Source organism: Lepidochelys olivacea (assembly GCF_965140295.1).
Source record: "Lepidochelys olivacea isolate rLepOli2 genome assembly, chromosome: 28".
Classification (NCBI taxonomy): Eukaryota; Metazoa; Chordata; order Testudines; family Cheloniidae; genus Lepidochelys; species Lepidochelys olivacea.
In genome coordinates this window covers 7,447,713-7,475,200 of record NC_140438.1, presented here as the reverse complement: position 1 = coordinate 7,475,200, position 27,488 = coordinate 7,447,713, and the positions used below count along the sequence as shown (strand labels likewise).

Below are 27,488 nucleotides of genomic sequence, written 5' to 3'. Positions count from 1 at the left end.
GTGCAAATATTTGTAATAAAAATTATAATATAAAGTGAGCACTGTACACTTTGCATTCTGTGTGGTAATTGAAATCAATATATTTGAAAATGTAGAAAACATCCAAAAATATTTAAATAAATGGTATTCTATTATTCTTTAACAGTGCAACTAATTGCACAATTGATTAATTTTTTTAATATTGTGATTAATTTTTTAAATCACTTGACTGCTTGAGTTTTATTATTTTCAAAAGTTCTAGCATCATCATAATGGAAAATTAAACAAAGCAAATTTAACCTCTCCATCTGCAAACAATCTCATCTCAGTAGGAAAAATCCTAGAAGAGGCTTTCCCAACAGTTGGAAACCGGGATTTGAACTCCCAGTGATCATGCTGTGTTTGAGATCCATTCAAATTCCCCTTGCAGGTCTGTGACACTGTCAGCTCAGTTTCAAAAATACTGTTTTATGATCAAAGAAAACAAAATGTGATTCCCAAGCAGAAGACTGAGAACACTGAATCATAAGACACAATGACGGGTGGAGGTGTAGACAGTGGAGAAGATAAATTCTATTTGGCTCAAACATTGCTGGGGTAATTCGGAAGGTGGGAATCCCTCTAACTCACTTCTTCAGGTGTCACAGAGGTTGAAATTTTTGCCCCCCATCCCTAATCCTGCTCCTTCTCTTTGTTATATTTAACTGGTAGAAAAATGTTCAGCAGAACCCAGTGTAATGTGAGAACAACTGGGAATGAAACAATCTGTCCCTAGTGTGGGAACCTGGTGACTAACAATTTATTTGCCATGGGAGAAAAAGTTTAAATGTGATGCTCCAAATATGTTTAGACTAGGAAAAGTGATGGAGGTTATGCCAAGTGTTGAGGAAATTTGCTAAACTATCCTTTTCTTTTTGCGAATACAGACTAACACGGCTGTTACTCTGAAACCTAAATTATCCTGGCCACCATATATGGGGTATTTTTCAATTGAAAAAATACTTGTGTTTTTACATTAGGATAACTAATTGAAGCTAGCTAACTCCATGGAAAATCCTAGTTGAGTCAAGGCCCACATAGATTTAACCTCCATGTACTTAGTTGAGGTCACTCCTGGTTCCCCCACCTGGGATTGATTGAGATTCCGGTTGGAGGGACACACACCTCCATCACACAGGACAAATGAGTTGCTGAAAAAGGCTGTGGGATTCCTCCCCCCCAAGGGAGGGTGAGCTACAAATGGGAAAAGCAGATAACTCAGCTGGGGGAACTGAAAGACCATGGGGGCACAAAGCTTCCTTTAAACTCACTAAGTGGGAACTAGCAAAAGGAAAACAAAAACTTCCCTCAGCTCTAGACAAGGTTTTGATTCTCAACTACCTAAGAGGTGGTTCCAGAGAGGATGGTTCTAGACTATTCTCAGTGGTAGAAGAGGACAGGACAAGGAGTAATGGTCTCAAGTTGCAGTGGGGGAGGTTTAGGTTGGATATTAGGAAAAACGTTTTCACTAGGAGGGTGGTGAAATACTGGAATGCGTTACCTAGGGAGGTGGTAGAATCTCCTTCCTTAGAAGTTTTTAAGGTCAGGCTTGACAAAGCCCTGGCTGGGATGATTTAATTGGGGATTGGTCCTGCTTTGAGCAGGAGGTTGGACTAGATGACCTCTTGAGGTCCCTTCCAACCCTGATATTCTATGATTTTATGATTCTATCTCCCTTGCAGCTTCTCTGATGATAAATAAAGGCTGAGCTCTGATGGAAGTATTTCCGACACTTGGAGCATTCATAGGATCTCCCTCCTGCGTGGATCCTCTGATGTCTAATAAGGTGTGAGTTCCGAGCAAAGGTTTTCCCACACTCACAGCATTCATAGGGTTTCTCACCTGTGTGGATCCTCTGATGTCGAATAAGGTGTGAGAGCTGAGGGAAGTTTTTCCCACACTCACAGCATTCATAGGGTTTCTCACCTGTGTGGATCCTCTGATGTCTAACAAGGTGTGAGTGCTGAGGGAACGTTTTCCCACACTCACAGCATTCATAGGGTTTCTCACCTGTGTGGGTCCTCTGATGTCTAATAAGGTGTGAGCTCCAAGTGAATATTTTTCCACACTCACAGCATTCATAAGGTTTCTCCCCCGTGTGGATCCTCTGATGTGTAATAAGATTTGAGTTCTGAGTGAAGGTTTGCCCACACTCACAGCATTCATAGGGTTTCTCACCTGTGTGGATCATCTGATGTCTAATAAGGTGTGAGTGCCAAAGGAATGTTTTCCTGCACTCACAGCATTCATATGGTTTGTCCCCAGTGTGGATCCTCTGATGGCTAATAAGAGCTGAGCTCTGAGGGAAGGTTTTCCCGCACTCTCTGCATTCATAGGGCCTTTCCCCTGTATGGATCCTCTGATGGTTAATAAGGGTTGAGCGCTCAGTGAAATTTTTCCCACACTCTCTGCATTCATAGGGTTTCTCCCCTGTGTGGATCCTCTGATGGTTAACGAGGGCTGAGCTCCAAGTGAAGGTTTTCCCACACTCACAGCATTCATAGGGTTTCTCCCCTGTATGGATCCTCTGATGGTTAATAAAGGCTGAGCTCCGAGCAAAGGTTTTCCCACACTCACAGCATTCATAGGGTTTCTCCCCTGTGTGGATCCTCTGATGGTTAGTAAGGGTTGATCTCTGAGAGAAGGTTTTCCCACACTCACAGCATTCATAGGGTTTCTCCCTTGTATGGATCCTCTGATGGTCAATAAGGGCTGAGCTCCGAGAGAAAGTTTTCCCACACTCAGAGCATTCATAGGGTTTCTCCCCTGTGTGGATCCTCTGATGTTTAATAAGGCTTGAGTGCTCAGTGAAGGTTTTCCCACACTCACAGCATTCATAGGGTTTCTCTCCTGTGTGGATTCTCTCATGTTTAACAAGGCACGAGCACCTACTGAAGTTTTTCCCACACTCAACACATGTGTTACTTCTCTCTCCCATGGGGATTCTCTGCTGGGCCATGGTTTCCTTGTGGCCTTTGTGAGTTCCCTGATAATTAACAGATTTTCCAGCTTTCTGCACTGGCTGGTTTCCCTGCCGCTTCTCTGGCCTGTGCTGACTCTCACAGGCTTTTCCTTGCTCACAAGTCCTAGACATTCTCCCTTTGCATCTTTGCAATAAAGACTCTTGTGGTTCCATTTCATCATCTTCCTGCTGAGGATTCTGCTCCATGGTCTCTATCACCATCCCATCACCTGCTAGGACAGAGAAAGAAAAAATCTCAGAAACAGGAATGGAAAAGACCAAAAGAACAGCTGGAAATGGAAAAAATCAGGGACTGAATTTCACCAAACTCTTCCTTAAAGGGGAGAGAGGAGGGGATCAATTCTGCATGCAGTTCCCATCCAAACACTCTAGGAGAAGGAAGTTTGGGGAAGGAGGTACTGCCAGAAGTTAGTCAGGATGGGTAGGAAGCTGTGAGCAGTATCTGCCCTGAGGATATGACACCTGCTGGGAACGATCATGAACACAGAGAGCTCACAAGGCCTTTGCTGGGAACTCCATCTATTTTCTTCAGGCACTGAGTTGGTTTAATGATCACTCACCTGTATACCTACCTCTCAGGAGCTTTCTTTCCTCTGAGTCCTGGAGACCTGTGGAAAACAATTCTTCCCCTTTTTCCAGCTGGGAGATGACATCAAGTTTAGAAACTGGAAATCCTGCTAAGGGGAAAGAAGACAAGTGAGATCAGATGAATTCGTGGGGCTTTTGTCACACACACAAAAAAATTCTGTTACTTTAACCCCAGCCCATTTTAAAGCAGTAAAATCCTGAGGCCAGCTCCCCAGGTGCTCAAAGGTTCAGGGCACTCTTCTTCTGAGGTAATTAACTGTGCCCATGTCTACTAGGAACATACACAGCCAGACACTCATGATCAAAAGGGCTCTTAAAACCCAGAGCAGGTAACTCCATGTCACAGAAAGGGAAGACTCCAGTCAGAGGGGAAGTCCCCCTAGAACTGCTTCATACTGACAGAGAGAGAGGGCCACAGACACTGCAGGAGAGAGAAAGGCCTGAGACCTGAGAGCTGATGGGGGACACTCAGAGAGACGAGGAGTGGTAGATACGCTGGAGGGGAGGGATAGGATACAGAAGGACCTAGACCAATTGGAAGATTGGGCCAAAAGGAATCTGATGAGGTTCAATAAGGATAAGTGCAGGGTCCTGCACTTAGGACGGAAGAACCCAATGCACAGCTACAGACTAGGGACCGAATGGCTAGGCAGCAGTTCTGCGGAAAAGGACCTAGGGGTGACAGTGGACGAGAAGCTGGATATGAGTCAGCAGTGTGCCCTTGTTGCCAAGAAGGCCAATGGCATTTTGGGATGTATAAGTAGGGGCATAGCGAGCAGATCGAGGGACGTGATCGTTCCCCTCTATTCGACATTGGTGAGGCCTCATCTGGAGTACTGTGTCCAGTTTTGGGCCCCACACTTCAAGAAGGATGTGGATAAATTGGAGAGAGTCCAGCGAAGGGCAACAAAAATGATTAGGGGACTGGAACACATGAGTTATGAGGAGAGGCTGAGGGAGCTGGGATTGTTTAGCCTGCAGAAGAGAAGAATGAGGGGGGATTTGATAGCTGCTTTCAACTACCTGAAAGGGGGTTCCAAAGAGGATGGCTCTAGACTGTTCTCAATGGTAGCAGATGACAGAACGAGGAGTAATGGTCTCAAGTTGCAGTGGGGGAGGTTTAGATTGGATATTAGGAAAAACTTTTTCACTAAGAGGGTGGTGAAACACTGGAATGCGTTACCTAGGGAGGTGGTAGAATCTCCTTCCTTAGAGGTTTTTAAGGTCAGGCTTGACAAAGCCCTGGCTGGGATGATTTAACTGGGAATTGGTCCTGCTTTGAGCAGGGGGTTGGACTAGATGACCTTCTGGGGTCCCTTCCAACCCTGATATTCTATGATTCTATGAAGGGCATAGAGAGGCAGCTAGCCCTGCCAATCACTATGACCCCCATGGTCCTTCCTCTAACTGCTCTCACCCTTCCACACCTCCAGGGACCCAAGGAAAAATCTCTCCTTGGGTTTTCTCCTCTCCTCCCATGGCCCACATCCCTTCACACTACCAGTTCTCCCAAATTATCTACTCCCCAACCCTCATCACATTATCTCAGTTGTCCCTTGGTCCTGATTCCCAAGAGCTCCTGCCAGAAATGTGTCCCTTTGCTCCCTCCCATTGCTAGCACCCCTATTTTCTGGAGCACCCTCTACCCAACACCCATGCTCCCTTTACTCTAACCAGCACCAACCCTTCCAGATTCTTGGTTTCTATTGCTTCCAGCCCTCCACAGCTTCCTAACTCACTACAGCAGCTGTTCCATGGCATCACCACCCCTTACCACTGCCCCCAGCCCTCCCAACTCATAGGAGATCTTTGCCCCAAACCTTCCTCTCCCTGCTCTCTAACACCCTCCCTCCCATTGCCCAGAACCTCCCCATTATTATCATTTACTATTCCTGTTACCATAGCACCTAGTAGTGCTATTCATGGACTAGGATCCCATTCTGCTGGACACTCTATAAACAAAAAAATGGTCTTTTCACTAAAGATCTGACAATCTAAGAAAGAGAGAAGAGAAAGATGGATACAGACAGACATGGGCGTGACAGAGATGGCAGTTTCCTGTGATATCCTGGACCATCCTTATTGAATGAAGTCAAACCTTACTGAATTAAGTTCTCAGTATCCTTGGAGTTTATTTGATTAAAAATATGAGTGTGTATGTATTACCGTGGGACGGTCTTTAACGTCTCCGGGGAGGAGACCTGGCTAACATAAACCCTAGGAAATCTTATGAACTTCCAAAGATTCTTTGAAACAACATGCTAGACAAAGGTAAATGGGATTCCCAGGAAATACTTGGAAGAAGGAGAAGGCAACTTCTCACCTCCACCCCAAACCTATGGAAGCTGTGAACACAAGTTCTACTCCTGGGGTAATTCTGCACCAAAAATTAAAATTTCTGCCCATATTTTAAAATTATGTAAAATTCTATATATTTTAGTTGTCAAAATAACGCAATATAATCATGCCATTTTCAATTATTTGTGTAATTTATTTCAACATACCTGTCAGCAAATATGTCTGTAACAATACAGACAACAAAACAGATTCAGAGAATGTTTTTCGACAAATAGATTAATTACAAGGAATATTAATACAGAACTCTGAGTAATAATTCATTTAAACTACAATACAGAAATGTATTTCCCGCATCCCTCAGAAGCAGTGCAAAAGCTTGTGGGAGTCAGGGGTAATGGAGATGAGGAAGAGGAAAGTGCTGGGAAGGGGCCTGGGTGCGAACCTCGAGAGTTGTTTGGTGTGGTGGGAGAAGTATGGAACAGACTTTTGGGTGGCGGGAGGGGGCGAGAGGGATTGTTAAGGATCCTTCCCCATACAAAGCCTGGCTGACCCCTGTCTCTCTCATTCAGACACATCTACACATGTCCCCATGTGTCCCTGCACCCTCTCCGCACTGCCCCCATGTGGTGCCACACTCCACTCAACAACCCCCTCACTCAGGTGTCCCTGCCCCGCTCCCCATGTGGTCCTGCACCCCCAATAAGCCACTCCCCTCCCCATGTGTCCCTACACCCCCAACCCTTAACTTAGGCTGTCCCCGCACTAGTTCTTGAACCCCAGTCTGTGATTCCCCAGCAGCCCCATGTGCCCCACACTGTCCATCCCCCATATTCTGTGCCTCCTGACCTGGCTCCATGGGTATGGTACTATGAGGACCCTAGACGCTCCTCTTCCCTATCTCCAACTGGAACTGCTTGTGCCCAAGAGCAACTGCTCTCTTTACTGGCACCACATCAGCCCCTAGTGGGTGAAAGGTATAACTGCAGCACATCTCTGGCAGAATGTATTTTCTACAGAGAAAAAAATTCTGTGCGGCACATTAATTCTGTGCACATACAAAGGTGCAGAATTCCCCCAGGAGTAAAGTTCAGAGGCCCAAACTAGATAAAAGGGTATGCGCACATGCATAGGCATGCTTGTTCTAACAACCACAGAAAAAACTCTTGGTGGGGTCTGAAGGTCTGTTCACCTGCCTGAGCCCTTGTTGGGGTTGGGGTGCTCTCAGGTAAGCTTATTAGCATGTGTATAGGTTCTTTTATTGTTTTTAGTATCATAGAATCATAGAATCATAGAATATCAGGGTTGGAAGGGACCCCAGAAGGTCATCTAGTCCAACCCCCTGCTCAAAGCAGGACCAATTCCCAGTTAAATCATCCCAGCCAGGGCTTTGTCAAGCCTGTCCTTAAAAACCTCTAAGGAAGGAGATTCTACCACCTCCCTAGGTAACGCATTCCAGTGTTTCACCACCCTCTTAGTGAAAAAGTTTTTCCTAATATCCAAACTAAACCTCCCCCACTGCAACTTGAGACCATTACTCCTCGTTCTGTCATCTGCTACCATTGAGAACAGTCTAGAGCCATCCTCTTTGGAACCCCCTTTCAGGTAGTTGAAAGCAGCTATCAAATCCCCCCTCATTCTTCTCTTCTGCAGGCTAAACAATCCCAGCTCCCTCAGCCTCTCCTCATAACTCATGTGTTCCAGTCCCCTAATCATTTTTGTTGCCCTTCGCTGGACTCTCTCTAATTTATCCACATCCTTCTTGAAGTGTGGGGCCCAAAACTGGACACAGTACTCCAGATGAGGCCTCACCAATGTCGAATAGAGGGGAACGATCACGTCCCTCGATCTGCTCGCTATGCCCCTACTTATACATCCCAAAATGCCATTGGCCTTCTTGGCAACAAGGGCACACTGCTGACTCATATCCAGCTTCTCGTCCACTGTCACCCCTAGGTCCTTTTCTGCAGAACTGCTGCCTAGCCATTCGGTCCCTAGTCTGTAGCTGTGCATTGGGTTCTTCCGTCCTAAGTGCAGGACCCTGCACTTATCCTTATTGAACCTCATCAGATTCCTTTTGGCCCAATCTTCCAATTGGTCTAGGTCCTTCTGTATCCTATCCCTCCCCTCCAGCGTATCTACCACTCCTCCCAGTTTAGTATCATCCGCAAATTTGCTGAGAGTGCAATCCACACCATCCTCCAGATCATTTATGAAGATATTGAATAAAACCGGCCCCAGGACCGACCCTTGGGGCACTCCACTTGATACCGGCTGCCAACTAGACATGGAGCCATTGATCACTACCCGTTGAGCCCGACAATTTAGCCAGCTTTCTACCCACCTTATAGTGCATTCATCCAGCCCATACTTCCTTAACTTGCTGACAAGAATACTATGGGAGACCGTGTCAAAAGCTTTGCTAAAGTCAAGAAACAATACATCCACTGCTTTCCCTTCATCCACAGAACCAGTAATCTCATCATAAAAGGCGATTAGATTAGTCAGGCATGACCTTCCCTTGGTGAATCCATGCTGGATTCTAGTATGTTCTTTCTGTAATGCTTTTACCTTGAGAATCCCTGTTTGCTGGGAAAGGGCGATCTGGTAACTTAACTGGGGCCAGTTAGGCTGTTCATAGCCTCTGAGGAAGGCAGGCAAAGCAGGTCTGCTGAGAGGATCTGCCTTGCTGGGCAATTCACAGGGTAGGCAGGGAGCTGTGCAGCCTGGAGATACCCCAGTCAGGAGAGAGAGAGAGATGTGGGTTTCTACCCAAGAGAGGTGACGTCTGGGCAGCCTGAGAGTGGGAGCCCTTGCTGGACCACAGAGGGGGAATACAGGTGCAATGGCCATGAATAGTGACAGGGGAAGCACAAGGAAACAATAAGACAACATTTGTCATCCTGATAGATAGTGGTCTTAGCACACAACCCACCTAACCACTGTCATGTGTTTGAAAGCTTCATTGAACTGGGAAGTTGTATGGAGGGATGGGAAGAGGGCTAACCAGGTAGGTCTTGGGATGTTTATGGGGAGTTCCTCCAAAGAGCAAGAAGCATCATGGAAGAAAGCTCAGAACAATAGAAGGGAAGGGCTGGAAGGGAGCTTAAGAATTTTTCAAGCCCAGCTCTCTGTGCTATGACGGGATCAAGCAAACCTAGACCATCCCTCATAGGTGTTTGTCCAACCTGTTTTTTTTAAAACTTCCAATGATGGGGAATCCACAACATCCCTTGGAAGCCTATTCCAGAGCATAAATATCCTTGCAGTTAGAAAGTTTTTCCTAATATCTAACAGAAACTGCAAAGTAAGCTCATTAAGGACCTGGTGGAAGATATCTCTGAGTCATTAGTGATAATTTGTGAAGATGTCTTAAAATCTAGTCCAAGGACTAAGTATTATGTAAGCCATCCCCTATCCCCAACCTGTTCTTACAAACTTTTGGGATCGGTAGAACTTTCTTGTATGATGAACAACATTTTCAGTAATCCTCATCATATTTGACTTGACCGTCTGGGAGGAAGCCCAAGGCTGGGTTGTTTTAAGGGAACTGTTTTTTGCTTCTGGGTATCTAGTAAGGTAGTGTAGAAGCTGTTTTGTTGCTGGCATGGTACATCTAAGTATCAGAATAACCACCAGCTTTGGGGATTGTCTGCCCCATTCTTTGCAGCTTGCACTAAGTGAGCAATCTCAGCATGGTACCCCTGGGACCCTGGTCATGAGTTTCAATAATGGCATAGAGAACACCAAACTGGGAGGGGCTGCAAACACTTTGGAGGACAACATTAGAATTCAGAATGATCCTGGCAAACTGGGAAAATGATGGGAAATTAATGGAATGAAATGCAATAAGGATAAATGCAAAGTAATACACTTAAGAGGAAATAATCAACTGCACAAATATAAAATGGGAAAGGACTGCCTAAGGAGTATTGTGGAAAAGGATCTGGGGGTGGTAGTGGATTACAAACTAAATAGGACTCAACAATTTAATACTGTTGCAAAAAATATGAACAGCATTCTCCCATGTATAAGCAGGCGTGCTGTAAGCAAGACACAAGAAGTCATTCTACCACTCTGCCCAGCACTGATAAGGCCTCAACTGGAATACTGTTTCCAGTTCTGGACAAAATACACTTCAGAAAAGATATGCACATATTGGAGAAAGTGCAGAGGAGAGCAAAATCAAAAACGATTACAGGTCTGGAAAAATGACCTATAAGGAAAGACTAAGAAAATTGGGTTTGTTTAGTCTAGAAAAGAGAATCCTGAAGGGGGTCATGATGACAGTCTGCAAGTACATAAAAGCTTGTTATAAAGAGGAGGATGCTTAATTGTTCTCCTTATCCACTGAGGACAGGATATTACCTCTTGGTAATGAGCTTGAATTGCAGCAAGGGAGATTTAGGTTAGACATTAGTAGTAACTTCCTAACTGTAAGGGTAGTTAAGCACTGGAACAAATTACTTAGGATGGTTGTGGGATCTCCGTTATTGGAGGTTTTTAAGAACAGGTTGGGGATTGCTTATCTAATACTTAGTCCTTGAACTAGATGACCTTTGCGGAGTCTTCCAGTCCTACATTTCTATGATTACTTGTTCTCCTACCTTCAGTGGACACAGAGAACAATCACTGTCCTCTTAAGAACTGCCCTTAACATATATGAAGAGTGTTTTCAGGTGCCCCTTAAGTCTTCTTTTCTCAAGACTAAACATGCCAGCTTTTTTCAACCTTTCCTTTTGGGTTAGCTTCTCTAATCCTTTCATGATTTTTATTGCACACCTGAGCAATACCTTGAATTTCTCCACATATTTCCTAAAGTGCGACACTGAGAAATGGACACAGTACTCCAGCTGAGGCCTCACGCGGTGCTGACTAGAGCAGGACAATTACCTCCAGTGTCTTACAAATCAAATTCCTGTTAATAGATGTCAGAATGATAATATCCTCTTCTGCAGTTGCATCACAATGTTGATTCATATTCAGTTTGTGATCCACTATAACCCCCAGATCCTTTTCAGCAGTACTACTGCTTAGCTAGTTATTCTCCATTTCGTAGTGTGCATTTGATTTTTCCTTCTGAAGTAAAATACTTTGCACTTGCCTTTATTGAATTTAATCTTGTTCATTCAGACAATTCTCAATTATGTAATGGTCATTTTGAATTGTAATCCTGTCCACCAAAGCGCTTGCAACCCCTCTCAGCTTGGCTTAATAGGCACAAGTCTGCTTTTAGAACTCCTTATTCTGATACTCTCACCCCTTTCTATCCTTAGAATCACAAAATCTATCATTTCATGATTAATTTCACCCAAATTGCCTTCCAGCTTCAGATTCACTGCCAATTCCTCCATCTTGGTCATAAACAAGTCTGAAATGACTATCTCTCTGGTCACTTGTGCCACACTCTGGAATAAAAAGTTTGTCCCCAAAACGCTGCAAGAATTTAATGAACATTTTGTGCTTTGTGTGCTACTTTTCCAACAGATATCTGGATAGTTAAAGCCCCCCATACCTACTACATCTTGTGTTTCAGATATTTCTGTTATTTGCTCTAAAAATTCCTCATTCACCTTCTCTTCCTGATATCTTTACCTACAGAAGACCCCAACCACAACATCACCCCTATTTTTTTTTACTCCTGTTATCTTCACATAGAGAACCTCAGCTGTTCTGCTTACCACCTTCTCCTGGATCTGAGAACAAGTATTTATATTTTTGACTCCTGGGGGCATTCTGTGCCAAAAAATTAAAAATTCTGCACACAATATTTTAAAATTCTGCATATTTTATTTGTCAAAATAACTCTACACCATCATGCTAGTTTCAATTATTTTGGTAATTTATTTCAAAATATGTTAGCAAGTATGTGTGTAACAATCCAGACATACACAAAAATTCCCCCAGGAGTAGAGAGTTAAAGAAACCCCTACTACAACGCTCTGTTTCTCTCCCACCCCCCCACCCCCGAGCCCAGCTGCAGGGTGCTCCCCCATCCAGACACCTGCACCCCCCTCAGCCCATACACAAACACCCCCAACCCCAGAGCCCAGGGATCTAGAGGGAGAAACAGCCTGATGTTGGGTCCCAGGCTTGTATGGAGTTTCCTGCATGCTGCTTTCTTCCTTCAGAGCATTCTGAGACCTGCAGCTGCCAGGAACCCCCCGGCAGCGTCTTCTATTTGTGAGCTCAGTTCTGCCAGGCCAAGTGGCCCCTAGTGGGGGCCAGTAACTCTGCAGCCCATTTTGGTGGGGCAAAAAAGAAAATTCTGCATGCACAGCATTTCTGCGCAAATTCTGCATTGCACAGTGGCGCAGAATTCCCCCAGGAGTATATAATGCAACACCTCTTCCCTTTCTACCCTGCTGGTCCTTCCTGAACAACCTAGATTCGTCTGCAACAATATTCCAGTCATAAGACTTGTCCCACTAAGACTCTGGGATGCTAATTAAGTCATAATTTAGCTTATGTACTAATACTTCCAGTTCTTCCTCCTTCTTCCCCATACTCCTTGCATTTGTGTGTAGACATCCAAGATGTTGAGCAGCTTTCCCTTTGGTTGTTCCTTTGACCTTATTGTAAATTTTCCTCTCCATGAAGGGGCTTGTCTGAAAATTTAACAAGTGGGTGATAGAGGCTGGCATCACGAGCTGATCAGAAGTGTGAGATCGCACCTCAGTACTGAAAGAGAGATCATATGTAAGGTAGTAATAAGCCAGAAAGGGCCTTGACACTGAAGATAAGTGTTTTATGTTTGATATGATAGGAATGGTGGAGATAGTGGAGGGATTAAAAGAGATGGCTGTGAAATGGTTTTCAAGGGTCTTGGATGACTCTAGCCTTTATGCAGGGTCTCTTGGGTCTGCTCCGTTTAGGCTGTCAGCACTACACCAGGGAGCGAGCCTTTCAGCCTAGGTCCCCAAACTTGCAAGAGTGATGCTCAAGCTAGCACATTAAAAACAGCTGTGTAGACATTGCAGCTCAAGTGGAGCTCAGGCTCCTAAGCCCATCCCTGGTTTGAGAGACCTAGCTCTAGCCCAGGGGTCTCAAACATGTGGCCCGCAGGGCTATTTCCTGCAGCCCGCCAAGCAGCCTGGCCCCAGTACACGCCACTGCCACCCTGGAGCCCGCACCCCTCCTGCACCCCAACTCCCTGCCCTGAGCTCCCTGCCACACTGACCCCCTGCTGCACCCCAACCCCCTGTCCTGAGCCCCCTGCCACACCTCTCCTGCACCCCCTGGGAGGCAGGGAGGGGGCAGAATTGGGGTTGGGACTTCAGGGCAGAGGTTGGAATGGGGGCAGGGAAGGGGTGGGAAGAGGAGGGGGCAGGGCGGTGCCTCATGGAAGGGGTGGAGTGGGGGTGGGGCCGGAGGCAGTAAGGGTGGGGGTGTCAGTGATGTGGCCCTCGGACCAATGCACTCATCCTCATGTGGCCCTCGTGGTCATATGAGTTTGAGACCTCTGCTCTAGCCCAACCTCCAAACACCTAGACGGTTATATATAGCCCTCCAGAGTGAGTCTGTGGACCTAGGCTAGGAGGATCTCTCCCAGAGACAATGTAGACATATACATAACATGTTACTTCCTAGCCTTTGCTTTCTGCAAGGGTGACCCCCAGGTCTCCACTCCTCGGAGATAGGCACGTCTGGAGGCAGCACCCTTTGTGTCATGATGGCACTTCAGTGAGTTCAAATGATTTCAGACCCCTCATAAACATCACTTCTTTTGGGGTGCTGCAGCCAGTAGGTATTTGCAGCAACACAAGACAGCCTTTTCATAACAAGACCACACGGCTTAAGCAACTGCAATACAGATCCCTTGGTTAGTCCGGTAAAGCAATACTGAACTCTACATTCATTTTGGCAAAGTCATCTGCCCAGCTTTTCCAAAGCCTCCTCCATTTCATCTCTCTCTCTCCCCGTGTCTCAGTCTTTTTGTCCTGGATAGCAGCAAAGTTAAAGCCCAGTTGGTTTGAACCCTAGTTCCTACATCCCAAAATATACTGCAGTTGTGTTCTTGTGTTCTGTTTTCCTTAGACCCAGTCATTACACCTTCATGTCCAATCTTTGAGACTTCCACTGTTCAGTGTGCCTCATTCATATATCAACAGTTCTTGAAAGTGTTACTTTAATAGCAATTACATCCACATCCCAGAAGAGGAATTAATTTCTTCACACCCAGTGGCTAGCAAAATAAATTGAGAGGGAAGCAGATCCATGTATATTTTTCATTAAAAGAAACTACTAAATAAATCCCCCATTCTCCAGAGAGAGACAAGGTCAAAGAAAAAGACTAGGACAATGAATCATAAAAATCACAGAAACACAGGGGTAAAAGGACCTCAAAATGTCAGCTAATCTATCCTGCAGCCCTAATGCAGGACCAAGTATATATAGAACATTAGACAAATATATGTCAGCAACCTGTTTGCAAAAACCTCCAGTGACTGGGATTCCACAACCTCTCTTGGTAACCTATTCCAGGATTTATTTATCCTCACAAGTTGGAAAGTTTCTTCTAATAGACAACCTAAACATCCCTTGCTGTAGATCAAGCCAATTACTACTTCTCCTACCCCAGTGCACATGGAGAACAATTGATCACCATCCTCTGCAAAGCAGCCTTTAACATATCTGAAGACGCTTATCAGGTCTCTCCCAATCTTCTTTTCTCAAGACTAAACACCACCAATTCTTTCAAACTTTCCTCAGAGGTCACATTTGAGGATAGTGAGCCAGCTTTGTGGATGTTTACTTCTGAATGGATATGAGCAGCACATGATTGCGTACATTAAGGAGGAGAGAAGAATGTTGCAATAAATTGAGACAGGAGAATATGAGAGCTTGGACAAAAGTTTTAGCTGTGTGGATGGGTAGGAAGGCTGTACCTTAGGGACATTATGCAGTAAGAAAATGCAAGATGTAGAAATAAGGTGCATGTGAGGACCTAGAGAGAGGCCTGTGTTGCGGCATATGCGCAGCGTACAGACATGAGAGACAGAATGCAGAAAAGGATGGTGGTGGTCTCTGCAGTGATACAGAAAGGAGGCTGGGGGATGGCTCAGGGGAAATATTAAGACGTGTGTTTTAGCCATTTAAGCTTTTGAGCTTGAGCTGATGACTAGACATCTATGAAGAAATATCAGAGAGACAGGCTGAGATTTCAGTTTGGAGAGAAAGAGACAGGTCTGGAGCAGATAATTAGATCTGTGAGTTATCAGCATAGAGACGGTAGCTGAATAACAGACTTAAAAGTGGCAATTCTTCAACAAAAAAAACTTCAAAAACAAACTCCAATGTGAAACTGCAGAACTGGAATTAATATGCAAACTGGACACCATCACATTAGGCCTGAATAAAGCCTGGGAGTGGTTGGGTCATTACAAAACCTAAATCTAATTTCCCCCATACTAATTTCCCCCTACTGTTCCTCACACCTTCTTGTCAACTGTTTGAAATGGGCCACTCTAATTACCACTACAAAAGTTATTTTTCCTCCCTTGGTATCCTACTGTTAATTGAATTGTCTTGTTAGACTGACCTCACACTTGGTAAGGCAACTCCCATCTTTTCATGTATTTATACCTGCTCCTATATTTTCCACTCCATGCATCTGATGAAGTGGGCTCTAGCCCACGAAAGCTCATGCCCAAATAAATTTGTTAGTCTCTAAGGTGCCACAAGGACTCCTTGTTGCTTTTGCTGACACAGACTAACACGGCTACCACTCAAAGCTGAATTTGTGTTTGTGAATGAAATTAACCAATGTAAGGTACAGAGGAAGAAGAGAAGTGAACCAAGGACAGAGCTTGTGTAAGCCCCGCAGAAAGCTGGAGTGGGGATCAGGATTGTCCAAGGACACACTGAAACAGAGCTCAAAGAAGTAGGAGAAGTGGGAGAGGATAAGGGAAGATCAGATTTCAAGAGGAGGAGCATGGTCGATGGATGAAAGGCAGCTGACAGGTCGAGGATCAGAATGAAGTAGTGGTTCTGAGCTTTGCCTAGGGAGAGGCCAGTAGAAACTTTTGCAAAAACAGTCCCAGTGCCCTGCTCAAAATCTCTCACTCTCTGAAACGGTCCCTTCCCACCCCACCAGGCCCTTCCTGCTTTCTAGAGCAACCACTCTCCAAGCCCTTTACTCCCCATGTCCCTCGGCTCCAAGTGTTCCCCACTCCCAGCTACTCATCACCTACTCAACTTTCCTTCAACAGCACCACCATTGCTGGGCCCTCCACCCCCTTTTCCCCATTCCTAGACCCCACTCTCCCAGCTCACACCATTACCAGTTCCCAGGAGCAACTCTCGCTGACTCCCTCCAGCCTCCTCCTTCTACTGTACCCAATCATCCCTGATTCCCTCTAATCCTAGTCCTCCACACACTCCTCCCCTCTGTTCCCTCTGATCTCAGGCCTCCCTGCCTTGTGGCACCTCACAAACACCAGTTCCCCATCATCTTCTCCCTTCCTCCTGCTCTCCCTTGTCTTAAAGCCTGAATGAGACCCTCAAACTGTCTCATGTCCACAGATGGGTGCACCTGATTGCCATGTCCTCCATGCATTTGGAAAGTTATCCTAGCAGACCACCAGCTCCACTGTATTTAGGGTTCAGCATTACTTTCTGTTTAAAAGCCAGCTATTCTAGTTTCTCTGCAGTTTACATGCTTACTCACATTGTCCTGAAATATACTGCTCACCATGTGGGTGCAGGGCAGGATTAGTGGTCTAAAGAGGGGGTTAATACCATCTTGCCCTTGCAACTTATTAATGTTTAAATTATCAATTTGTTCCAAAATGTCCTCTATCAACACCTTAATCTGGAACTTTTCCTCAGATTTGCCAGCTACAAAGAATGGCTCAGGTATAGAAAAGTCCCTCACATCCTCTGCAGTGAAGACTGATGCAAGGATTCAGTTAGGGAATCAAGGGCATTGCAGAGCAACTGAGTGCTCATTTAGCATCCCAAGCACCCAGTAGCCCCACTGATTGTCTGGCAGGGTTCCTGATTCTGATGTACTTAGGATGGGCAGGAATGCTGTCCCTAACCTCTGTTTGCCAGAAGCTAGCAATGAGTGGCAGGGGATGGATCACTTGATGATTACTTGTTCTGTTAATTCCCTCTGGGGCACCTGATACTAGCCACTGTTGGAAGACAGGATACTGGGCTAGATGGACCTTTGGTCTGACCCAGTAGAGCCATTCTTATGATCATATGAAAAATTTACAACACACAGTGTTAGGGCTCTGACTCAAATGCATGATGTGAAAGACAGCATGCAGTGAAATATAGTAAAAAAAAATTAAATGAATCAAACTGTTCCACAGAATCTCTATTGATAAAAATTCCACGCTTGAATAATAACGGTATAGCAATAAGAATATACTACTGAACACCTTACCAGGATGATCTTGGTGATTATGGAATGCTCAGGGAGATTAGAGAGATTATAAAAATGGAAAAGTCAGTAATATATGGTCAGTGGAAATCCCCAAATGTTTACTGGGTACATGTCACCTCAGGATGGGATGCAGAGATAAAGTTTTTATTCACCGTTAATGACATCTTATTGGAGCAGCTAGTTCTGGAATCCACAAGGGGAGAGGCAAGTCTAGATTTACCCCTAAATGGCACACAGGATCTGGTTCAAGAGGTGAATACAGCTTAACCACTTTGTAATATAGAGCATAATGTAATTAAATTTAATATGCCTGTGAGGGGTAGAAGCCCACCACAGATGTATTTAAGAGCATGTTCTTGTCACAAGGTTTGTCAGCAGTCTGGTGGCATACATGCTAGTGGTCTCCAATGCTCAGGGTGGGTAAGTGAAGGCAATTACTCAGAAGGAATCCTCAGTGCAAGGGTAAAGAGGTGGTAACATTATGAAAGTCTGAGATGGATTGTGTGTAGTAGGCTCAATATCTAAGTGCAGGCCAGGTGTAGGTACCTTCTGTTCCCTACATGAAACCTAACCCCAAGTTTTGCCTTAGCAAAGAGAAGGTGTTAGACTTTGTGCTGTACTGGTCCTGTGCTCTGTTCCCAAACTGCTCCGTAGCGGGGAGGGTAGAGTGTCATTTGCCTGTTGAGGTGTTGCTGAAACAGGGCAGAGATGAGGTTGCATTGTGGGGTGTTGTGAAACTAAACTCTTCACTTCCCCTTCGAATAACCAAGGGGACAGGAATCCTTACCCAGTGAGGTCACATTCTCATAGTTCTCCTGCATGACATCTCTGTACAGAGCTCTCTGAGCGGGGTCCAGCAAAGCCCACTCTTCCTTGGTGAAATACACAACCACCTCCTCGAAGGTCACCGGCCCCTGAAAGAGAAAGAGCCCCCACTCAGTACCTGCTGCCTCTGACAATCCCACAATTCACAGGAGAGGAGCGCCAATTACATGGAAGCTCTGGGAGGCAGGCAGACAGCATTATCCCATACCTGCCCCATCGGAACAGGCAGGAAGCATTAGGGTGAGCGGAGAAAAAGAGAGCCCTTCACCCCTCTGAGCAGAGAGAGGGGGCAGGGGTCTTCACATTCATCACTCACGTACTAGCCAGAGGCTCATACAGGAGATAAGGCTCCCAGCAGAGTCCAGGGATAACACCATGGTGGGAATTGCAACACCCTCCCCATTGATAGCAGCTAGATGGGGGTGTCTTCCCTAGGCCTCCCTGAAGTGCTAAGTTCCCTCTAAGGTGAACGGCCGCACAGCTGCCTATTAAGCCCCGTGCAGGGACTCAGGGCTGCGGCAGGGAAAGGCACCCCTCCCCGTCGGCCCCGATGCGGACCTGCTCCAGACTTGCCACGGTTGGGGAAAAGGCACCCCTCCCCCGGCCCCAAGCACAGACCTGCCCTGGACTTGCTGCTGCTGTGGGAGAGGAGCCTCTCCCTGAGGCACCTCTCCCCCTGCCCCAAGCTGCTGAGGTGAGAGAGGGCTGGGGGGAGTCCTCTCTCCCCACCGCAACCCCGGGGCAGCCTGTACCCCCAAACCCCTCATCCCCAGCCCCACCCCAGAGCCCACATAGTCCCACATCACCTCCATATTGGGGCACATAACAAAATTCATTCCGCACATGGACATAAAAAATTAGAGGAACACTGCTGATGGGTGCCCCTTTATATCTCACAGCAGCCTCTGGCTAGTAGGTTCAGGCTCTAGTATTGGACTCTGCTAAGTTTTCCCAGCCCACTCCAGGGGGGTTGTTTCCTGTTCCACAAATTAGGAAATTCCTACCCACAAACCCCAGGGGTCTGTTCCTAGCAAATCCCAGAACGTTTTTCACACCTTGCCCCTCTCCCTTTCTCCAGCCTGTGTAATTCCTGACCCCTCCCACCTTCAGACCAACTCCCCTCCCCCACCCCCCCAAGTGCCCACCTCCTATGTATTTACTGCCCTTCTCGCTCTCTAACAGGAACCCACTAGCAACTCCCTGATAAATCCTACCTCAACTGGCTCCACTGCAGCCATTTCCCTTCCCTGGAAGGATCTGGAGCAAAACAGGGATGTTACACTGCAGCCTGTTAGAGCAAAAAAGGGCAATTGCGGACATGTTAGAACAGGAAATAATTTCACATCAAAATTACCCCCCAGGCTCTTTCCGGGCACACTAGTGTTCTAGACTGTTGCGCAAATAACAGAGAAATTCAAAATACATTTTACTTACCCAGACCTCTGTTAGAAAAGGAATTGAAAAAAACCTGTAAGTTCTTGGAATGTACTAGGGACACCTGTTTGTTTCAGAGGATTGAAGTAGTAGTAACTGGAGGACAGCCTTTTAGACTTGATTCTGGCTAACAAGAAGGAATTAGTTAGGAAACTGAAGGTGGAAAGCAATATGGGTAAATGTGATCATGAAATGATGATTTCAAGATTCTGTGAGAAGGAAGGCATGAGAGTAACAGAATAAGGACAATGGACTTCAAAAAGGCAGACTTCAACAAACCCGGAGATCTGGTAGATGAGGTCCCATGGAATGAAATCTGAGCTGAAAATAAGAGTTCAGGAGAGATGGCGATTTCTCAGAGACAATATTAAAGGAGCAACAGCAAACTATCATAATGTGAAGGAAAGATAGGGCTATTTTGCCCACTTACTATTCTTTCTGTCAGGAGCTCTTTAATGATCAGAAAATAAAAAGGAATCCTACAAAAAGTGCTATCATGGACAAATTGCTATGGATGAGTACAAAAGAATAGCACAAGCATGTGGGGGGAAAAATCAGAAAGATTAACTCACAAAATGAGTTAGGCCTAGCAAGTTATAGAAATGGCACCAAGATAAGGGTTCTATAAATATATTGGGAGCAAGAAACGGGTGAAGGAATATGTAGGTACTCTACTTACCAGGGACGGAGAGTTCGTAACAGATGATATCAAGAAGACTTAAGGTGTTTAATGCCTTTTTATATTCACTAAAAAAGTTTAATTATGACCAGATACTAAAACAATTATTCTTAATCAAGAGTGGGAGGAACAGAAACCACAATGGGGAACTAACAGGCTAAAATATATTTAGATAAGTTAGATGTATTAAAGTCAGCAGGGCCTAATGAAGCTCATCCCAGGGTACTTGAGGAATTAGCTGAAACAATCTTGGAACAGTTACCAATTATCTTTGACAACTCCTGGAGGATGGTGAGGTCCCACAGGACAGGAGAAGGGCAAACATAAAACCGGTCTTTAAAAAGGGGAACAATGAAGACCTGGGGGAATAAAAACCAGTCAAGCCTTAGATAACTGGAAAGAAAATTTTATTAAAACAATCAATTTATAAGTACCTAGAGAACAGTAAAGTGAAAAGTAATAGGCAGCATGGATTATCAAATACAAATCATGCCAAACCAATCTGATTTCCTGCTTTCACAGGGGTAATGCTTTTATGGATACGGGGGACACTGTAGACATCATGTATCTCTATTTTAGTAAGGCTTTTGACCCAGGCCACCATGGCATTCTCATAGGCAAACTAGGGAAATGTAGTGTACATGAAAGTACTATGAGTGCACAATTTCTTGAAAGGCTGCACTTAGAGAATACGTATTAATGGCTTGCTGTCAAACTGGGAGCATTTACCTAATGGGGTCCCACAGGAGCCAGTCCTGGAACTGGTACTATTTAATATTTTTATGAATGGCAAAGATAATGGAGTGGAGGGTATGCTTATAAAATTTGTAGATAACACCAAGCTGGGAAGAGTTGAAAGCACGTAGAAGAACTAGAATTTAAAATGACCTTTATAAATTAGAGAATTTATCTGAAAGAACAAGATGAAATTCAATGAAGAAAACTGCAAAGTACTACATTTTAAGCAAGGAAAATCCAATGCACAACTACAAAATGGGAACTAACTCGCTAGTACTACTGAAAAGGGTCTGGAGGTTATAGTGGATCACAAACTGAATCTGAGTCAGCCATGTGACAAAGTTGTGAAAAAGGCTAGTTAAGCACTGGAGTAGTTACCAAGGAAGGTTGTGGAATCGCCATCACTGGAGGTTTATAAGGACAGGTTGGACAAATGCCTCAGTGTAGGGGGCTGGACTAGATAACCTCTCAAGGTTCATTCCAGTCCTACATTTCCATAATTCTATTCTGAGGAAAAGTTTGGTCACTTTATTACAGCACTGATTCATCCCCTTCCATCAGCACTAAACCACCAGGACATTTTAAAACTGTCCCAGTAACAAAGTCTGAGAAGCAATTGCAAGACAAGAGCAGAACAAAAGGAGTGACTTTGGGGGATTCCCCTCCCAACATTGTCCCCAGGGGAGCACACTCCCACAGCTAGTTGTATAGGAAATTGTTTTTTTTCCTCTCCCTGCACCTCACCTTGTCACAGGAAAGTGAATCTGCCCAGGGATGCTGCAATAAGTGTGAGTGGGCAGGTCAGAGATCTGGGAATCTCTCCCCAGTTACTTCCCCCCCCTACCCCTTTCAGTCTCTCTCTTTTTTTCCCCTTATGTCTTCCTTCCCCTGTCCCTCCCCCTCTGGCTGAGGGGCAGCCATTTCTAGGTGTTTGGTCTCCTATGACTGGATCAGCTCCTACAATTGCTAAGGGGAGGAAATACGTGGGATGAAGGGGAGGGCTGTTTGTGCACAAACATTTTCCCTGAAGTCTCTATTAATTACCTGGAGTTTCTGGCTCAGCTGTTGGTGTTGGCAAAGTCTAGGGCTGCCTTATGGGCTAATTACAGCTGGAGAAAGTCCTCACCTTGTCTGGGCACAGAGAAGACTTTACTTAAGGTCACACCCTAGCCTTGATTCCGCCAGGGGAACAGCAGCTGCTCAGTCTTGATTCCCAGATTGGAATGGAGGCAGTAGGGTCTGACCCAGGAAGCTCAACTCCAATATCCTGAGCAGAGAGACTGAGCAGTTTCCCCACCTTTAGTGATAACTGAAATACCCACTCCACAGGGAGGCATCCTGATCTCATTTGCCCACGTGTTAATCTGGCCCTCAAACTCCTGCCAGGGAGCGGGGTCTGGAAAATTAGAGAGAAAATGGGGCAAAATCTGAAAAGGAGACTAGAGAAACTGTCAATAATTGCTTGCTGCCTTTACACCTGAAAGGAGAGGTCCTTTCTCTGACTCCTGTCCATGGGGCGCATGGTAGGAAGGTGACCCATAGAAGCTGACTTGAGGCTGACGCAAGGTAAGCAAAGCCGAACCAGCCTCCTAGGGTACTGGCTTGGAAGTCGGTACGGCGGGTGGGCCTGGCCTCCCCGACATCAGTGGTTCTCAACCAGGGGTACAGGTACCCCTGGGGGTACAGGTACCCCTGGGGGTACAGGTACCCCTGGGGGTACAGGTACCCCTGGGGGTACAGGTACCCCTGGGGGTACAGGTACCCCTGGGGGTACACAGAGGTCTTCCAGAGGGTACATCAACTCATCTAGATATTTCCCTAGTTTTACAACAGGCAACATAAAAAGCACCAGTGACGTCAGTCCAAACTAAATTTTGCACAGTACGACATGTGTGCGCCGCCCTGTATACCACACACTGAAACGTAAGTACAATATTTACATTCCAGTGGGTTTATTTTATAATTATGTAACCCTTCTGCCAGGCCAAGTTGATAGCAGCAAGGGCCGGATTCAGTACACAGGGGTTCCCTCTCATCAAAGCAAATGCAAAAACTGGCTCGAGCCCTCACCCAGTGACCCGGGAAAATCTTACACACCCCCTGGGCGCCTCAAAGAGGCAATACTTCCCCTCTCGCAAGCACAGAGTTTTGGTGTAGTAGAGAATCTTTAATAACATGAGGTAAACAACATCAGCATTAAATTGGGGAAACACCACAACTAGTGTTCATTAACCAAACCATGAGCAAAGACCCACCCCAGCAAATTGGGCCACATCCTTTCCCTCGGGTTCTTGAGTCCCAGAACCCAAACGTCTCTTGAGTCCAGCAATCCACAAATCACCCAAAGTTCAAAAAGTCCAGCCCCAGAGTTCAAACTTCATCTGCAGAGTGTTACTCCCCAGTCTGGCTAAAATGTGCCTGTGTGTGGGGGAAAGAGGTAAGGGACACCTTACGTGTCCTGAAGCTGACTGCCCCACAGGGCTCTGCTCCGCTCCGCTGTCTCACGAACGGCTCCGCTCCACCACGACTGGCTCCGCTCTGCACAGCTTGCCGTCCCACGAACAGCTCTGCTCAGCTCGCCGTCTCATGAACGGCTCCACTCTGCACAGCTCACCTCGCCGTCTCACAAACACTCCGCCAGCCTATCCACGAACAGCACTACTGCACTCTAGTTCTGCCGGCTCCCCACTACTTGACACAGTGCTCAGTGATTTCAGCTCATAGTAGTGGGAGCCTTAATGCTGGTGCACCATGAGGCCAAAGTGAATTCAGCACAGTACCTGTAGCAAGACTCTTAATAGACCCAAAATTAGCTCTGACATTCTACAGTGGAGAGAGACAGAGGTGCAACTGGTGTTTCAGGCCCTCACAAAGAGGCCCACACCACCAGGTACAAATACCTGTCTCAATCCCCCCCCGCTCAATTCACAGAGTTTTGGAACCCATGTCCCTTGCCTAGCAAGTGCTACTTAATTGATGGTGAGTCCCTCCATCATAACAAAAGCCCAAGTACAGTTCCAAGCACAGTTCCCATAATCAGGGTAATAACAATTTATTCTTCCCGCCCCAATAACAGAGACACTGGGGATCCCACAGCAGCCAAAGTGACCATTTGGGCAGTTATGGCCTCATTCTAGGCAGGGTGGGTGTGCCTATGCAAATGAGATCAGCCCCTGAAGTTCTTTTCCACAACTTGCCACACCTCACCACCAGATGCCAGGGTGGAGCTCATCCTGACTCTGCTGACAATTATAGGGTCCACATGAGCAAGTCAGCCATGCCCAGTCCCGGGGGCTGCAACACGTGGGCATGTCTGTATCTGACACCTGGGGGACAGGAGACGCAGCCAACGCCTGGAAGGGGACAGTCACCTGCAAAGGGAGCCCCAGCCCCCAGCTACCCATCCCTGGCTCGGCCCCTCAGCCAGGAGACCCCGCCCCCAGCACGATCATAGAATCATAGAATCTCAGGGTTGGAAGGGACCCCTGAAGGTCATCTAGTCCAACCCCCTGCTCAAAGCAGGACCAATTCCCAGTTAAATCATCCCAGCCAGGGCTTTGTCAAGCCTGACCTTAAAAACCTCTAAGGAAGGAGATTCTACCACCTCCCTAGGTAACGCATTCCAGTGTTTCACCACCCTCTTAGTGAAAAAGTTTTTCCTAATATCCAATTTAAACCTCCCCCACTGCAACTTGAGACCATTACTCCTCGTTCTGTCATCTGCTACCATTGAGAACAGTCTAGAGCCATCCTCTTTGGAACCCCCTTTCAGGTAGTTGAAAGCAGCTATCAAATCCCCCCTCATTCTTCTCTTCTGCAGGCTAAACAATCCCAGCTCCCTCAGCCTCTCCTCATAAGTCATGTGTTCCAGTCCCCTCATCATTTTTGTTGCCCTTCCCTGGACTCTCTCCAATTTATCCACATCCTTCTTGTAGTGTGGGGCCCAAAACTGGACACAGTACTCCAGATGAGGCCTCACCAATGTCGAATAGAGGGGAACGATCACGTCCCTCGATCTGCTCGCTATGCCCCTACTTATACATCCCAAAATGCCATTGGCCTTCTTGGCAACAAGGGCACACTGCTGACTCATACCCAGCTTCTCGTCCACTGTCACCCCTAGGTCCTTTTCCGCAGAACTGCTGCCAAGCCATTCGGTCCCTAGTCTGTAGCTGTGCATTACCTTACGATCCCTGGCCCCCGACTGCCACGAGCCGGTCGGGGCCGGTCGCTATCTCTGGAGCCCGGCCCTGGCCGCGGGGGGAGCCGGGGGGGGGGAGGGGGCGTTCCTAGGGGCGCTGCCCGGACCCCGGGGAGCAGCAGGGCGGGGCCCGGAGACCCCGGGGCTGAGGCTCCCCACGGAGCGCAGCGGCCCCGCCCCCGGGACACCAGAGTTCGCGTTAGAAGCGGGAAGGCGCCGGGGGGCTCTGGGCGGGGCCACTGCTCCGGGAGGGGGCGGGTCTGAGAGGCGCCGGCTGGGGGAGGGGCACAGGGCCGGGGGGGTGTCTCGGGGGGAGGGTCAGGCTGACCCCGGGGCCCTCCCTTACCTGGGCTCCAGAGAGCGGAAGTGCCGCGGGACAGGCTGAGAGCAGGAGTTCCGGATTGTCCTCGGAGCGGAAGCGAGGTTTGGTTGCCCCGGCAACCGCCACGCATCCCGCAGGAAGCGGAAGTGGCCTATCCCGGTGCGCACTGGGAAGCGTAGTTCTCTCGCGCGCCCTCACGCTCGGCTTTCGATTGGCGGAGGGGGCGTGGGCACCTCCCCGCTCCCTGATTGGAGGAGAGGGCGGGGTCAGCGCGGGGCGGGCCCGCCAAAGACTCCGCGTCAAGGCTGCGGGAGTCGCAGGGAGGTGGCGGCCCTGAGGGCCCCGTTCCCGGGCGGGGCCTGGGCAGCGGGGGGCTCGGGGGCGGCGCTGCCGCCGGGGGTTATGCCTTCTCATCGCACCCTGTCAGTTGCTTTGACCTGGGCTCCGGGGGTGGGGCCACACGCTGCAGGTGGCCATTTGGGCCCAGGCTGGAGACCTTCACCCCGCGTGGGGGCTCGGAGCCTGGGTCTAGCCCGTAGGTCTCCACTGTCACGGAATCATAGAACATCAGGGTGGGAAGGGACCTCAGCAGGTCATCTAGTCCAACCCCCTGCTTGAAGCAGGACCAATCCCCAATTTTTGCCCCAGAGCCCTAAATGGCCCCCTCAGGGATTGAACTCACAACCCTGGGTTTAGCAGGCCAATGCTCAAACCACCATGTTGCAGCCCCAGCCCCACAGGCCTGAGCCAGCTGCCCCGGGCCTTGAGACAGGTGCCCTGGGTGGTCTCATCGCAGTGTAGAATTAATGTGAGGGTATAGTCACACTGCAGTGAAACACCCACGCCTGGCTTTGGCAATGGGGCTATAATGTTGCCGTGTAGGCATCTCGCCTCAGGATTGATACTGGGCTCCGGGACCCCACAGGGTGGGGAGGGAGTTTAGCAGGTGTAAATGGTAAAAGCGCAGTGAAGTATTACCCTAAACCTCACGGCATTTCTCCATTGGTCTGTCTCCTTTGTGGCAGGGACAATAACATGTCCTGCTGCATTCGTTATTTAGAAAGGTGGTTTATGATTTTCATTCTCAAACATGGTGCACAAAACAGGACTGAAACCTCAGTGTAAATGAAAGAGCTGCCCACAGATTCTTGCAGCCACAATGTGCCGTTTGAGAGCTGAGATGTGCCCCTGTCCCACAGTGATGGGGTTGTCTGCTAGGGGACTGGAACACTAGCCTATCCACGTACAACTCCCACACTTTCAGCACCTTTATTATTTGTGCCTGGCAGTATAATTTAAGCCCTCCCACACCTAACTCCCTCCCAGCCCCCACCTGGGCCCAACAAGCTTCACTTGGGGCCAGGTCTATGCTACAAAATTAGGTTGGTATAATTACAGATTGTACAGGGGTGTAAGAAATCCACCCCCTTGAGCAATGCAGTTACACCAACCTAACCCCTGGGGTAGACAGCGCTCTGTCAACAGGAGGGCTTCTAACGTCAACATAGCTTGAGATGGTGGAGGGGAGAAGCCCTCACATCAACGTAGATAGAGTCTCCACTGAAGCGCTAGGATGGTGCAGCTGCACTGGTGCAGTGCTTATGTGTGGACCTGCACTTTGTGAGATGGAGGTAATGCGTGTGGGGCTGTCACTGAACTGAAGGAGAAAATGGTTGTTGGGGAGAGATGGGAGAAGGATAAAAGAGGCCAGTAAGGATTGCGCCACATTAGCAGCGCAGCCCATTGCTTTAACTACTCAGGCACCTTGCTGATGGGTTTGCTGTTACTTAATTGTTTCCGTGGTCTCTGCTGCCCGTTACATTTTCCCCAGCTCCTTGGCTGGCTGAGGAGGGGAGGGTTTGGCTTTTTATAAAACTGTCTCTGTGTTACCCCTCAGACAGAGACAAACACCTACAAGATCTCTATCAAGCATTCTTACAACTACAATACCCACCTGCAGAAGTGAAGAAACAGATTGATAGAGCCAGAAGAGTTCCCAGAAGTCACCTA

General features: G+C 47.2%; 1 protein-coding gene across 1 annotated transcript; it reads right to left on the bottom strand.

Annotated features, from left to right (window-relative positions):
- Positions 1–218: 218 nt before the first annotated feature.
- Positions 219–25,557, bottom strand: LOC311514107 (uncharacterized protein). Its single transcript, XM_084616492.1, has 6 exons — positions 25,503–25,557; positions 20,480–20,576; positions 19,319–19,392; positions 18,067–18,193; positions 3,562–3,678; positions 219–3,213 (listed from the first exon to the last, which is right to left on the bottom strand). Exons 3-6 carry the CDS (start codon positions 19,340–19,342, stop codon positions 1,670–1,672), a joined length of 1,812 nt encoding a protein of 603 aa, XP_084472618.1. The 5' UTR covers positions 19,343–19,392; positions 20,480–20,576; positions 25,503–25,557; the 3' UTR covers positions 219–1,669.
- Between the last annotated feature and the right edge of the window lie 1,931 nt (positions 25,558–27,488).

What these genes read in the sequence shown, in the direction of transcription:
- LOC311514107 (XM_084616492.1), bottom strand. Translation starts at nt 19,342, where the DNA reads ATGGCTGCAGTGGAGCCAGTTGAG. An exon ending in CTGCAGTGGAGCCAGTTGAG is followed by an intron (nt 18,194 to 19,318) that starts GTAGGATTTATC and finishes TTTCTCTTTCAG; the next exon opens with GGGCCGGTGACCTTCGAGGA. An exon ending in TGAGAATGTGACCTCACTGG is followed by an intron (nt 3,679 to 18,066) that starts GTAAGGATTCCT and finishes CTTTCCCCTTAG; the next exon opens with CAGGATTTCCAGTTTCTAAA.